The 15,952-nt window shown below is 41.8% G+C and overlaps 1 protein-coding gene across 2 annotated transcripts in view; it reads left to right on the top strand.

Moving 5' to 3' along the window:
• ANKRD28 (ankyrin repeat domain 28) overlaps positions 1-15,952 on the top strand; it is a 137,241-nt gene that overhangs the window by 79,804 nt on the left and 41,485 nt on the right. For both annotated transcript variants that reach the window (XM_060248723.1, XM_060248721.1), the window contains exons 3-7: positions 5,627-5,705; positions 7,447-7,517; positions 11,604-11,804; positions 12,415-12,502; positions 13,309-13,451. In XM_060248723.1, coding sequence (XP_060104706.1) covers positions 5,627-5,705; positions 7,447-7,517; positions 11,604-11,804; positions 12,415-12,502; positions 13,309-13,451 — 582 coding nt within the window. The remainder of the gene's footprint in view (positions 1-5,626; positions 5,706-7,446; positions 7,518-11,603; positions 11,805-12,414; positions 12,503-13,308; positions 13,452-15,952) is intronic.

Raw genomic sequence — 15,952 nt, 5'->3', positions numbered from 1 at the left:
AAAGTCTGAGGCAGGGGTGGGGGGGAGATTGTTCTTCCCAATTTTTTAAAATAGGCCTTTGCATTTCTTGGCAGACTAGAAAATTCAAACTACTCAGGATATTAGTACCTAGTGTGAAATTTTAAAACCAGGCTTCTCATGCTAAAGGCTGATATTCTAACCACATAATTGAGAGCCAAGGTTCTTGGTTTTTTTCAGAGCATTCTGAGCAAAAAGTAATGACCAAAGCCATCAGTGGGACATTTTTCACTAGGAACTGGCAACATTTTGGTAGCAGTAAATGTCTTTTTAAATTCTTGAAGTTGTGAGACTGTGGTCCCATTTTTCTGTGTTGTTTTAAGTGAACTGACCAGCTGCAACACTTTCTTCAATTTCTACCAGAAATTACAAAAATAAGAAACTGGGCTAATTACAAAGAGTAGCTTTTTGAGACAAAGGTGCTACTAGCTTGAAAATAATGTGGTGGATTTTAACTAAAATGAAGAAAGAGATCTGCATAGTTTACCTAGTAAAATAGTGTACATGCTAGGGGTGTGAAAGGAAAAAAATTCATTTTTTCAGATTTTAATATATTGGACCCCCCCCCCCCCCCAATTGGTACTTCCTGATATTACCAAATCCCAATGCTGGTATGATATTCTGATTCAGTAAATATTCAGGAATCCTGAATTTTTCCAGGTCCCTTAAAGTAAATGGCAAATCTATCCTGAGGTATATTCAGTGGTCTGGGTGGGGGTAGAGACACCACATTTGAAGCATAGCTGCTGGAGCCTCTTCTCAAAAGAACCCCCAAGTTTCAGAAAGATGACAACAGGGTCCAGTTCTATGGGCACCCAAAAAGGTGCCCCCATCCTCCATTGGTTCCAGTGGGGGGAAACACTAGTTTTCCCATCCACAATGTTGCTGGGTTGCCACCAGTGCATAGACAGTGACAGATACGCATTGTGCACCTGAGGGAAGGTCCAGAAGTCAGACCTGAAGTGCACAATTCTCCTGCAAGTGTGGGACCCCGCTGTGCTTTCACATGGTCCCTGGCAGCTCTGTACAATGAAGGCAACATGGCCTTGCTCAAGCGTGGTGTGAGCAGGGTGCATGTACCAGGGATAGGCGTCTTGAAGCAGCCAGCAGCAAGCAGCATTTTTGACCACAGAGAAGGGATGGCTATCTACAGCAACTGTTTGGACAATGAGGTGAATGACCCTTTTATTTGTCTGCTGTTCCCCCCTCCCCAAGCACTCTAGTAACAACCTCACCAAGCATCTCTGTCAAATGCCCCTGTATAGCTCTATGTTGGGGACTCATTATCATATCTCAAAAAGGACATTACAGAGCTGGAAAAAGTACAGAGGAGGGCAAGCAAGATGATTAGGGGGTTGGAGCACTTTCCCTAGGAGGAAAGGCTGAAGAGTCTAGGACTTTTCAGTTTGGAAGAGATGACTAAGGGGAATATGATACAGGTTTGTAAAATTATGCATGGAGTGGAGAGAGTTGCCAAAGAGAGTTTTTTCTCCCTCTCTACAAATACTCGAACTCAGGCATCCAATGAAGCCGATGGGCAGTAGGTTCAGGATTAACAAAAGGAAATACTACTTTACACATAAAGTGATTAAAATGTGGAACTCACTGCCAAAGGATGTAGTGATGGCCACAGGAATAAACAGCTTTAAAAGGGGATTAGACAGATTTGTGGAGGATATGTTAAAGGCTACTAGTCATGGTGACTGAGGGGAACCTCCACGTTCAGAGGCACTAAACCTCTGAGTCCCAGAGCCAGGAGGCAACATTAGGTGAAGGCCTTAGCCACCGCCCTGTTGTTGGCCCTCAGAGGAATTATCGGCCACTGTGTGAGACAGGATGCTAAATTAGATGAACCAGCAGGTCTGACTCTTATGAATACCTCAGGAATTTTGCCGTGAACAAGTTCTTCATGGCAGGTAGTGAATATCAGTTTTTTATTTGATTGCATCCTTTCCATTATATATTGTAGTCTTTCCTACAGTGAAAAGATTGAAGGTTCTTTGGTAATAGGAACAAAGTCTGCATTGTGTATCTTTTTCATAGGCAACTTTTTGATGTTTCCCCCCACTATTCTCCCTTGTACTTTAATTCAAATTTTGTCGCAACGAGGTGGACTGGGTTTCTGTGTACAGTAACTGAGCCATTTGGTTGCCTGTAAGTCTCTCCTCCAAAAATATTAACTTTACTTGAAACTATAACCTATTACTGTACACTACAAATCTGGAAATTCAAATAATTTTCTGTCTGATTTGGGTGAAAGGTACCAAAAACTTGTGATTTCCTACATTATACTTTTATATGCTACATGTTATAATTGTGCCACCCCCAGACCTAGTTTCCACTAGCCAGAGCATTTTGGCAAGCACACACACAGCTCAGAACTGAACATGTTGTGCAATTACTTCTTAAAAAACCCCACAAAATTCCAAGAACAATGAGAACTCTTTTCATGTGTTACAAAAGCAGCCCTTAATTAAGTCCTTAATCATTAGAAACTACCACAAGAAAGCACCAGAAACAGACAGAAGATGTGTGTGTTCTCTTGGAATCTTATCTGGCAAAGAAGCAATGGATTTTTGTAGCTGTTAATCTACTTGTACAACGTCATCTTAATCATATTTTAAATTCAAATTATTTTATGTTAATTTATCATAAAATTCCAAGACAAAATGTCACTGTTGCTCCCCCATGGAGTGTTCACACTAAAATCTCAGTGGGTGTGAAAGAGTCCAAGGCTGAGCCCTGTGGGTCCCCAGGGCAGTTGCACACAAGTAACCAGACTGCTAAACTTTCCAACTAGGGAAAATGCATTTATTTCAGACTTTCAAGTGAGTCATACACTTTTATGAGAGAGAGAGTACACCAATTTTTTGAATCTTCTGAAAAGTAACTTACTATATAAATAATTCCATAGGATCCAGTCCAAGTTCATTAAAGCCCAGTAGGCCTCTCAGAATATTCCTTACATGGGTAAAACAAGATCTAGACGTCTAGCAAACTTAAGCAGCAGCTTCTCTTTAGTAAGCAGTTAGTAGGGATTTGCTGGGGAGAAGCAACTGGTGGGTACCCCCAGCTTCCTGTTTTGATGGGGTAACTATGCATCCGGCAACAGTGGTGGCAGGGGTAGGAGCAGCAGCTGCAGCAGAAAGCAAGTGGCAGAATGGTTATTTGAAAAGACCTGCATAATTGCCTCAATTGCCATTCCAAGCAGCACAATTAAGAAGATAAATCAGTGTGGGAGAGCGCTGACAAATAAGCAGGAAGAATTCTGAAGATGTTTCCAAATCCCAATCATATAGCTTTGATTGCTGGCACTGAACATATATAAAATGCACTGTGGATGAGTAAGTAATTTGGTATAAATCTTTACTGGTGTGCTAGAATGTTGTTTGAAGTGTTAGGGTGTAACAGAATATGTGGCAATCAGAAAGGGGAAGAAATCTTTCTCTAGATTACATTATTGATCAGAAGAAGCTGAAGTTCAAGAAAGTACTTCACTTACTGAAAGAAGCTTTTCAACACCACTGAGAATTAGTGATCTGGGAGTTCTTTATACCAGAGGCCCCCAACCTTTTTTATCCCAGGGACCGGCCCCGGGGCTGGCTGGCCCACTGCGGCCCCAGAGCCAGCGGCCACCCCCTGCCCCCCGCGGTGCCTCCCCCCTCCGTTTCCTCCTCCTTCTCTGCCCTGCCCCCCCCAGCCTTGCCACCCGCCCCTGCACAGCCTCACCGCCTCCTGTTTTTACCACTTTAAGGCCAGGGAAGGTGAAGCGCCCTTCAGACCAACCTCCCCCCCCCCGCCGATCAGCTGATCCAATTGGCCGGGAAAACTACGGCCGTTTCAGCGGTCGCTTGCCACCACTGCTGCAATTTTCCCCGCTGATTGGATCAGCTGATCAGCAGGGGGTGGGGGAGGTTGGCCTGGAAAGCGCTTCATGGCACCTTCCCCAGCCTTAAAGTGGTATAAACGGGGGACGGCGAGTCTGCGCTAGGGGGGTGGGCAGGCAGCTGTGTGGCCCACTTAGAAACAGGCCACGGACCGGTACTGGTCCACAGCCCCGGGGGTTGGGGACCTCTGCTTTATACTATACTCTGCCAGTAGTAGCAAATGGTGGTACAGTTTTGCTACAATGAATGGCTGTGAAACTATAGAAAGTAGCAAAGATGTTTGATTTTCATACACTTTGAAGTGATTAGCTGTTGCTGAGAGAAGAATATAAAAATGGTGTATGGGAGAACTTTTTAATGCTCTAGTGATCTGAGCTATTTGTTGTTTCAGCCAGGGTTTGGTTTTTTTTGGTAGCAGGAACTCCTTTGCATATTAGGCCACACACCCCTGATGTAACCAATCCTCCAAGAGTTTACAGGGCTCTTCTTAAAGGGCCTACTGTAAGCTCTTGGAGGATGTAGCCTAACATGCAAAGGAGTTCCTGCTACAAAAAAAGCTCTGGTTTGAGCTAATGCTGGAGTTGGCGCTGTGCCAAGAGTTGGTCCTAGGGATGGGCATGAACCAAATTATAAACTGAAATTTGTTGTGGATTAGGCCCATTTCATGGTTCACAAATGTTGGTTTGTGCCATCCGGCCTCCACAAGCCTCCCATGAGGCTTTGGGAGGTTCAGGTGGTTTGTATTGGCAGAGCTTGGAGGCTTCATTTAAAGATACAGTGGTCTCTTTAAATGCATTCATTAAGTGAACTCAGAAGGCATTTAAATGCGAATTGTGCCACAGTGGTGGTGTGACTGTCAAACCATGAACACTGCACCAAACCAGTTTGTTAAATTGAAAGGTTCATGGTGACTCATGAGACCTTGCAAACCTCCATTTTCCCAGTTTGTGCTCATCCCTAGTTGGCACCTCTTAATCTGGAGCAAATTCCATCTATTGAATGTTATCGGATGCTGGCTTTTGCCAACTTTGTCTTTAGTATTCAAGAGAAAGGTGGGGAGGTCCCTTCCTAAACCCAGTAAGCCACTAAGACTGCATTCTTAGAACACTCTACTGGAAGTAACACCCCCCCCCCCCCCAAAAATGGAACTTACTTCCAAATAGAGAACTAAGTGCTCTATTTGGAAGAAATAGAGAAAGCGCTTTCTAAATGTCCAAAATGAAAAAATCAGTGAGGCCAACTCAGTCCCAGAGCTTGGTATTGCCCCACTCATTCTCCAGAGAGCACAGGGATTTATATATTGTTTTCTTCTGCCTTCATTTACCCTTGCAACAACCATGGAAGGTAGGTTATTGAGTGACTGGCCCATGGCTATAATGGAATGGAAAGAAGACACCGTAATAAGTCCTTCAGTGGTTAAGTCATTGTTGAGAATTGTTTGGGATCAAGAGTTTTATTTCTTCATTTCTGCTAGAGGTAGCATTAAACACCATCAAGTCTTACATTTGAAGTTGAACTCATTATGAAGCTTAAAATTCTAGATTCTATTTCAGCAGCAGATCTCTCCACTATATAATGCCTTTTCATTGTTTTGTGTTAAATATTAACTTCCCCCCACTGTACTCTGTAAACTCCTTCCCACTGCTTTATATCACAATTTGAAGATATCTTGTAGAAAATAGGAAATTGTGTACTTACTGAGCCTTTCTTCTTTGTTGCAGGATAATGAAAAAAGGACTCCTTTACATGCTGCTGCTTATCTGGGAGATGCAGAAATCATTGAGCTACTTATTTTATCTGGTATGTTTCTTCTTGAAAAGGGAAGGGACTGTGCATAAAAATAGCATTTTATTAATATTAAGCAATATGGTTTCCTAACTTAAAGCACTGATTGTATTTACATGTTTTTGCATTAAGATAAAACTCTTGCTTTTTTCTTCAGTATTGCATGAGATACAAGTATCAGTAACATTACTGAACTTGTTGCATAGCTGGTCTTAGTGGGATGGATATGACCATCCTCTGAGTGGCTGTTCCTCCATATTTGTATTTTAAGATAAGCATGTTTGTATTTTAAGTTTTAAAAAATAATATCTTTAATTGTCTTTGTCTGTATCCTTTATAAAGTTAATATATCCGCTACCTGGCATTACATTTTATGTCATGTGGCCCAGCCCAACAAAGTTCCATTTATGTCAGATCCAGCACTCGTAACAAATGAGTGTATAATTTGTTACGTGCATAATCTGTATTATAGAGGCTATTATAGAGTGTATAATCTGTATTATAGAGGCTAACATAAAAGCTTGCTAAATTATAGTTTGGTTGGAGGAAGCTAAAGTAATATGGTAGTATGAAGCAGCATGCCAGGCTCATGCTTGTCTTTACAGTTGGTGGCTAATTTGAGCCCTGTCCACCCTCTCCTGTCATTTCCTTGTTTTACCTTGGAACACCAGTAAGCCAATTGAGGGTGAAAGAATAACATGGGTGGAAGAGAACTGAACAGTTTGTAATTCTTCATCTAAAATTTCTGTCCATATTTTTCTTGTTTGATTTAGAATACGGAGGATCTTTGACAAACCTTTTGTCTTTTGTTTGATTATAGCAGTTAGTCCCAAAATGATGTGTTCTTGAAGTGTTTAGTGAACAGGCCTGCATTCTACATGTTTATAACTTCGCAGTTGTGTATTATTTAAGAATAGAGCTAGCCCTATTTTTTATTAGTTTTCCAATCCAGCAAGGACAATCAGGCTAAATTGCCTTGCCTATCAGCAAAATGTTTTCGGTTTATTTAATCCATTCATGCACAGATTATCTTCCCTGGGTTCAGTTATGTTGGGAAAGCAGGTTTTTTCATACAGCACAACCTGGTGGGGCATGCACCCCACAGGGTTTCCCCCAGTATTGCCTGATTTTTTTTTAAACCTGCTTTGTTGTGAAGTTTTAGGAAAGACCACACACACACACAGTAAAGCCTGGATGGCTTCTGCATGGCTTTGAAAATTTGAATTTTCCTGACACTGCCATTTTCCCTGCCACTGTCCCCATGGTATTCATTTCTTTTCCCTGCCATATCAGCAGTTGAATATTGTTGTATTAGTAGAATGTTATAACAATATGTCCAGCAGGTTCTCTAAATTATATATTTGCATTTAACCCCCCCCCCCCCTAAAATATCTAGCCCCTTATGTTGCTGAGATGTATGGGGTGAAATTGGAACAACCCCAGTGGCATGGGAGAGGAGGGATGACTGCTGCCAGGGAACTGGGAAACTACAGGGAAATCTGGAATGTGGAAGCCCAGTTGCTGTACCAGCAGCTGCCCCTGAATGGAGAAACCACACAAAACTGCTCCCGCACAGAGAATATCTTAGTTACTCTAAGAATTCTATGATTATCCTGTAATAAGTAGTCTGTGACAATCTTTCAGTAATATTATTTGGTTGTTAACTTGTATTTGTTGATTAGGTGTACAACTCTGAAAAAGCATTTGTATGAAATTGTTAGTTTGACTTTGCAATCATTTCTGTATTTCTTTACAGGAGCTAGAGTTAATGCCAAAGACAGCAAATGGTTAACTCCCTTACACAGAGCTGTTGCATCATGTAGTGAGGTATTTTAAAATTTTCTTTTCACTGTTTTTATGCATTTTCTTGTAAAGGATCTTTTCATGCAGTCATGTTCTCAAATCACACCTGCTGGATTAAGGTAGGACCACTATTAAATCAATATGCTGGTGTAGAGACATTTGACAGTTCTAGCGGTATCAAAGGGGTATGGTGTAAGTTTTCCCACCCCTACTGCATTTGGATTTTTTTTTTACTCAAACTGTCTGTCACCAACTAAAAGGAATTATTTTGAACCTGCCCCCATTGAAGTGTGTGTATGTGTATGTGTGGAGTGGTATGAACATCAAAACTTTTCAGATTAATTTTGGGTCTGGATTTGGAGAGGGTATGCTTTTTGTTGACCCAAAGTTTCTGAACTCTCCTTACAGTTTCAAGATTTGTTTAAATGTATTTGGGTAGAGGGTCCTGAAAATTTGGGATCATTTTAGTAACTGCCTCCCCATTCCTCCACACACACACACACCACAAGGAAGAAGTTGGTCTCAACAAACAGCTATTTGGCATTGTCTCCCTCCTTTTATATTTGAAAGGGCCATTTTTTCCTAAGTGTAGACCTGATCTCTCTACCACCCTTAAGAAAGAATATCTCTCTGATTTCTTGTGGGTAGTAGATCTAATCTCCAAGCCCAAGTGTACCCAGTCAGACTTTAGTCAGCATCTCCAGTCCATTTCAGATGTAAAGGACCATTATTTTATGTGGATTAGACATGGCTTGCCCTGATCTGGATAGCCCAGGCTAGCCTGATATTGTCAGATCTTAGAAGCTAAGCAGGGTTGGCCTTGGTTGATATTTGGATGAGAGACCACCAAGGAAGTCCAGGGTCATGACACTAGAGCAGGGGTGGCCAAACTTGTTTTATGTAAGAGCCACATAGAATAAACATCAGATGTTTGAGAGCCACAAGACATGAATGCAAAAAGTCTGAGGGCAGGCAGGAAGGAAGGCAAATAGATGGGGGGAGGGAAAGGTGGAAAGAAAGCAACTATAACTTTAAAGGCATTTCCCAATTCACTGGCTGGTTTGGCTTGGAGAAGTGATTGAAGAGAGAAATGCTTTCTCCAAGCCAGCTGATCGGGTGGTGGGGGCTTCAAGAGCCACACAATATGTGTGAGCCATAGTTTGGCCACCCCATAGCCATATTTCCCAAGCCATAGTTTGGCTACCCCTGCACTAGAGGCAGGCAACGGCAAACCACGCCTGAATGTCTCTTGCCTTGAAAACCCTATGGGGTCATAGGAATGGGCACAGACTGCTGACGAACTAGTTTGTGGTCCATGAAGCAGTGTTTGTGAACTGAACTTTCCACAAATTTTGGTGCTGTTTGCAGCAGTTCATGAAGAGCAGAAATTAGGGTTTTGCTTTCAGCTTTTCTCGAAAAACAGCTGAGCTCAGCCATTTGGTTTAAATGGCTTCGAGTCTGGGGCTGCCCACCCAAGAAAGCCCCTTTAAAGAGCTGAGCCACACCAAGAAGTCTGCCCCTGTGGCTCAGCTGTTTCTGGCACAAACCTCACAAACTCAGTTGGGTTCGTATGCAAGCTGACTGAGTTTGTGAAGTTTGTGGTTGATGCCCATCCCTAACCAAGTCAACTATGACTTGGTGGCATTTGGCTCCACTGCCAGACCCGGCCTCTGATTTCAGAGGCCAAGTCTTACCACAGAGAATAATGGACCTTTACAATTTAAATGGACTAGAGATGTCTACTAATAGTTCGGTTTCCTGTCTCACTTCCCCCTCCAGCACTAGAAAACAAAAAAGCTCTTGAAAATCTGGTAAATAATTTTTCATTACTTCTAGAATTTTGGGAGTGTTTTATATAACTTCAGATATCTCCAAGTAGACCTGAAACAGCTAATTTCTGCTCATTTTTGGCTCACGTACATCCAAGTATACACCTCTGTGTGTGTGTGTTGCATGAGGAAAAAGAGACTTTGGGGCTCTTTTCTCCCTCTGTATCTGTTTGTGCGCCCTGTTAGTTTCAGCGCTGGCTGACCTCTTGTTAGTGTAATTGAGCAGATGGCAAAAGGTGAGTTGAATTTCTCTAATTAGTCAGGTCACATCCAAAGATCATAATAAAACTTCAATAATTAAACATAAATCATAGAAAGTGAATACTTGGGAACAATCAATATACAGATAGTTTTAAGTAGAACATTAGAAAGAAAAAATGCAAGGGTATTTTGCTGGCTAATCCTATACATGCAGAGTGCCTTTACATTCCCCTTCCTGGGAATAGGTCCAAATTGGAGTATGTTGGCACAGGCTCACAGGATCTGCCACAGTATCTGAGTCTTAACTTTGGTCTTGGCACAAAACTCCAGTCCAGGCTAACAATCATAGATTTTCCTGCAGCCTAGGAGTTTCCCATCTCCATTGATCATCCTCATTCTGGGCATGGAGCAGGTGTCACTGAGGGTGTGTGGGGGAGGTATTTGTGAACTTCCTGCATTGTGCAGGTGGTTAGACTAGATGACCCTGGAGATCCCTTCCAACTCAGTGATTCTGTATATCCATCTCTTTGTAACTTAGGATCTAATTGTCCCCTTTCTCAAAAAAAGCCTGTGCTGTTTTAAGAGCACATTTTATCCTTTCATAACTAACTCTGATGGTGTAAGATAGAAATAGGCATTGAAGGAGGAGTGTTTTCTTAGTCCAGATCTTCCCTCCCTTGAGAATGGGTGCCACCTGTAACAGAGCTACTTCACTAAGATCCCTGCATTTCTCAGACTTCAGCTCTGTGTTCTGTACAGCATTTCTACAGAGCTATTGTAATCCCAAAATATGACCTTGGTACTTTGCTTGCCACTACCTCGGGAAACAACTATTTTGGACAGACTACCCGAGGTCAGCTCTTCAGCTTACACTTGTTCGTGTGCGTGAGAGAAGGCCATGATCCCCATCTCCCTTTTCTGTCTTCGTGTGATAGTGTGAGCTTCCAGGTTTTTGCTCTGGCACCAAAAGCAGAGAAAACTACACACCACACTCAGGCTGGTCCATCACTGAAGAAGAAGAAGATGATGATGATATTGGATTTATATCCCGCCCAGTGTTCCCTCTAAGTTGAGTTAGCATGAGCTAACTCACAGATTTTTAGCCTCCAGCTCACACATTTTTGTCTTAGCTCAGGAAGGATGACCCCAAAGCAAACTAATTTATGCAGTAGCTCACAACTTTAATGCTATTAGCTCTCAACTTTGATGCCAGTAGCTCACAAAGTAGAATTTTTGCTCACAAGACTGTCGCTTAGATGGAACATTGATCCCGCCCTATACTCTGAATCTCAGAGTCTCAGAGCAGTCACAGTCTCCTTTACCTTCCTCCCCCATCACAACAGACACCCTGTGAGGTAGGTGGGGCTGAGAGAGCTCTTACAGCAGCTGCCTTTTAATGGGCAACTCCTATGACAACTATGGCTGACCCAAGGCCATTCCAGCAGCTGCAAGTGGAGGAGTGGGGAATCAAACCCGGTTCTCCCAGATAAGAGTCTTCACACTTAACTACTACACCAAACTGGCTCAAAAAAGTCCTGTCTTCGGTCACCACCTGCCTCTATTCTGTAGGTGGGGGCACAGAGAGCAGGGCTTGGGAAGAGGATCTTAGTTAGAGAATGGGTGAGTTTCTACTATGTCCAAATGGAGGGAGAGACCCATCCTGGGCACAGGCACTGACTGAGGTTTTGATGGGTCAATGAGGGAAACATGAGGGATGCACTTGATGGAAGTTTCCTTTCCCCCCATCAAATTTATAATCTAGTTTATAAACATTTATGATATATTTCTGATCCTGGAGTTCTGATTTGATTTGGCATGGTGAGTAGGAATTTTTGATATGAACTTCGTTTTTTATCAATGGGTGATAGGAGATTGAGACTTTTTTGGGGAAAATTAAGGCCTATCAAAGAAGGATGCAGAATTGTAGCAGATGAAGTGTGCTTGCACATGAAAGCTTATACCTTGAATAGAACTTTTGTTAGTCTTAAAGATGCCACTGGACTCAAAAAGAATTGTAGTGTAGTTATAGTATTGTAGATGACTGGAAGTATCATTTTTGTTGTCTTCTTTACTACTTTAGGATGCTGTTCAGGTGTTGTTGAAGCATTCAGCAGATGTCAATGCCCGTGACAAAAACTGGCAAACACCACTACACATAGCAGCTGCAAATAAAGCTGTTAAGTGCGCAGAAGCCTTGGTGCCACTTCTCAGTAATGTGAATGTGTCAGACCGTGCTGGTAGAACAGCATTACATCATGCAGCCTTCAGTGGACATGTTGAGGTATGAATGACTTCTCACTTTCAGTTCCTCAAACCAGTTGTTTCTCCAGAAACAGGTGGCTATTAATGTAATCCAATTGCTTCATGCAGAAGAAAATGAGTAGTGTAACTCCATAGTATATTTGGAGACCTACTATTAATATGATTACTGTGCTGTGACCTTTCTGCTTAAAATATTGTTTAAGGTAAACTGCTGGCAAATAATAAGAAATACAGATTAGATTTATAATTATTAAAGCCAAGAGCCCGGTTGATCATTGTGATTGATTTTAGCTTTCATAGGTGAACATTGACAAAATCTATATCAGATAGAGGGGTTTGATCACATCCCTAATTTTCCATACAGGTTCCATGGCTGTGGAAAACTACTTTAACGATCACTTTAAAAATATTTCAGGACACTTTCTAAGCTATCAATATTTTGGCTGGATGAACAACTAAATAATACCTGTCAAAGATAGTTGAAGTCTCATTAGATGTAATTATGTTTAATAACTTGAATGTTGCTGATACTAATTGAATGTTGCTGATACTAGAGATAATTTTTCAACTTGAGTAATGCTTTGATTTTCTATAAAACTTAAAGTGCAGAAACGTCTTCTTAATTCTAGATGGTCAGTTTGTTGTTGTCTAGAGGTGCCAACATTAATGCCTTCGACAAGAAAGACAGACGAGCTATTCACTGGGCAGCCTATATGGGTATGTAAAGGAACTTAGGAACTCTCCCCCCCCTCCCCAATTTCCGATTTGAATCCTTATGCATTGGATACTTCTCACTTTCTGTTTCAGATGAGTAGACCATTATAGACCATTTTTTTGCCCAGGGTATAAGCTTTCATAAATCAAAGTTTATATGTACGTTTGTACCCTGTGAAAAAAATTATGTCTGTAAGGTGCTAATTTGTATTCTGTATTTGGTCTGTAAGCTAATTTGTATTCTGCTCTTAAAGGCTTTTTTGTGACGTTTCCTTGCTTGATCAAGAATCATGTAAGCGCACTGAGTCTGCGTTTTGTCAGAATCATCCAGTGCAAATCCTGTTTGTTGTGAGTTTCCATCAAGATGGAAATTTGCATCCCTGGCTACTGTCTGAGGCTACTGGTTATTGTCCCTGGGTACTCTCTGAGGCTGCTAGTTGCGTAAAGAGAAAAAAGTTATTGAACCAATTAGGGCTGTTCATCACTCGCTGATTTGAATATATTTGCATATTGCCAGCACTGCTTTGTATGCAGAGGCCTTTCTGAGACCTTGGTTTAGTATCTAATAAATAAGAGCTCACACCAACTGCTAGTAAGAAAGTTGGTTTTTTTTAAAGGAATGGACATCTATATATTTTTTTCATTTATTATTATAGGACCCCTGGAATAGCCCAAAAAACAAACCAATATGGCAATCTCCTGTGATTTAAACCTGTTTTAAGTAGCTAATTAAAATCTATTAAGGCTTTAATTGATCATTCTACTAGTTAAACCCTGAAACTATACAAACATTCATTTTCTTTGTTCAGGTCATATTGATGTAGTAAAACTGCTTGTAGCCCATGGAGCTGAAGTGACCTGTAAAGACAAGAAATCCTATACACCGCTACACGCTGCAGCTTCCAGTGGAATGATCAGTGTAGTCAAGTATCTTCTGGATCTTGGAGTTGATGTAAGTAAGACAAGATGCCTCTGAATTGCTTCTCATCATTTCTTCACACTGTTAAGATATGGAAGCGCTTAAGAGGAATAGTTTTGGCACAATGTATAATGATGTGTATAAAGAGCCCCGTGGTGTGGAGTGGTAAAGCTGCAGTACTGCAGTCCTAAGTTCTGCTCACGACCTGAGTTAGATCCCAGCAGAAACTGGGTTCAGGTAGCTGGCTCAAGGTTGACTCAGCCTTTCATCCTTCCAAGGTTGGTAAAATGAGCACCCAGCTTGCTGGGGGAAAAGTATAGATGACAGGGGAAGGCAATGGCAAACCCCCCTATAAAAAGTCTGCCGTGAAAATGTTGTGAAAGCAACGTCATCCCAGAGTCAGAAACGACTTGCATAGGGTGCTACCTTTACCTTTATAATGATGTTTCTCAAATAACACAGGGGATTTGCACAGGGGTGCTTGCACAGGGGACTACCTTTACTTTTACCTTTATAATGATGTTTCTCAAATAACTAGTGTTCTATACAAAGTTTATCTCCTAAACCTTTTACGGACTTCCTTCAACATCCACTTTACAGTCTCATAGCCTGTGGTTTTCTTGAGTTGCAATTTAAGCATAGAAATGAAAGTGCAATTCTTTGCCACAGATCTGTGTGGAATCATAGAATTGGAAGGGGCCATACAGACCATCTAGTCCAACCCCCTGCTTAATGCAGCATCAGCCTAAAGCACCCCTGATGTGTTTGTCTTGAAGATTGGCAGTGAAGGGGAAGATCACCACCTCTCTAGGTAGCTAATTCCACTGCTGAAATACTTGTATTTTTTTAAATCTAATATCAAGTCTGTATCTGTCTGCTTGTAGTTTAAACTCATAATTATGAACCCTATCCTGTGCTACCAATAGGAACAGCTCCCTGCCATCCTCTAAGTGACAGCCTTTCAAATACTTAACCCACCTGAGCCTGTTCTATGGGAAGGGCAGTCTGTAAATGGAATAAAATAAATAATTAAAGGGAGCAATCATATCCCCCCTTAACCTTGCCTTCTCTGGACTGAATATTCCCAAGTCCCTCAACCTTTCTTTGTAGAATTTGGTTTCCAGGCCCTTGATCATCTTTGTTGCTGTCTTCTGCACCAACTCCATTCTGTCCACATCCTTTTTGAAATGAGATCTCCAGAACTGCACACATTACTCCAGATGCAGCCTGACCAATATGTTGTACATAGGGACTTTGACATCTTGTGACTTGGATGTTGTGCCTATGTTGATTCACCCCAAGATGGCATTAGCCTTTTTTGTTGTTTTATCCCACTGACTGCTCATATTTACAGTCCACCTGTATCCCAGGATCTTGTTCACACACACTGCTACCCAGAAGTGTATCCCCCACCAGTATATGTGCTTTTTGGAGATTTGTTAGACTCGTAGTGGGAAGCAGGGGGGACAAAGGGATTGTTGAACTGGGTGCACAGCTGACAGTTGCACCAGCCCCACTGTTAGGTGGAAATGAACGCAGCTCATTTCCATTATCCCTCTTGCTCCCCCTGCTTCCCACCACAAGCCCCACGAACTTAAAAAAAACCATGTGAAGGGCTGTGGCTAGGGATGGGCACAAAACTCGGTTTGTGAACCACAACCTGGTGATTTTTATGAGGAATTTAGGGTCATGGGAAGGCTCATGCCCATCTCTAGTCAAGACAGACTTCACTTGGTCCCCTCTCTTGTTCCTGGTTCTGGTTTGAGCACTTCTGACTGACAAGGTGTGTAGATCTTTTGATCATTCCTGTCTTAGCTGGGTGGCTTTCCCTTCATCCTATCCTGAATTTGGAAGTGAAACCTCATATGGATCCTCTTTACCCTTTTCTCCAATCAGCTTAGAGCATGTGTCTCAGACATTTATGGCATAGTTCAGACCCTCCAAATACCCATCCATTTTTCCCCTTCCTGGCAGTTGGGCAAATGGTTATTTCCATATGGGAAACTCACCTCTGTTCATTGAAAAATTTGAATAGTTTATAGTTCTACTTCCTGGGAAGGAATTTTTTCCCCCTTAGGATTGCAGTCTCCTGGGTGTAACTTAAGGAATCATAACTATTTTCCCTAAACTATTTCAAAACAAGTGAAGTCCTCCCCCCCCCCCCCAAAAAAAATTCTCTTTAATTATTTTGCCTAATGATATCATCCAGCAAACAATCATTCTGGCTTCAGTAGTGTGTTCAGTGGTTCTGATACCCAATTTCAAATGCAGATGTTGGTACTTGAAAAGTGTTAGATCTGATGGTTCCCTTCATTAAGTGAGGAATTTTCTGCTGGATGAAAAAATACTTCCTTTATATAAAGCTGATAACTAGCTGCAGAATTCCCCCTTGTGGGATGTCTGCCTTGCTGCATCATTGTTGCGATTGGCATGTTCTGGACAATGTGCTTTTCATGATGTTTGTTGCCCAGTAGTAGTTATATGTAGATCTTCTTCGTGGTCTCTGTGCATCACACTGATGGGATATAGGCGCC

The sequence above is a fragment of the Heteronotia binoei genome, chromosome 10, assembly GCF_032191835.1.
Source record: "Heteronotia binoei isolate CCM8104 ecotype False Entrance Well chromosome 10, APGP_CSIRO_Hbin_v1, whole genome shotgun sequence".
Taxonomy (NCBI): Eukaryota; Metazoa; Chordata; class Lepidosauria; order Squamata; family Gekkonidae; genus Heteronotia; species Heteronotia binoei.
This window is presented reverse-complemented; position numbering and strand designations above follow the sequence as displayed.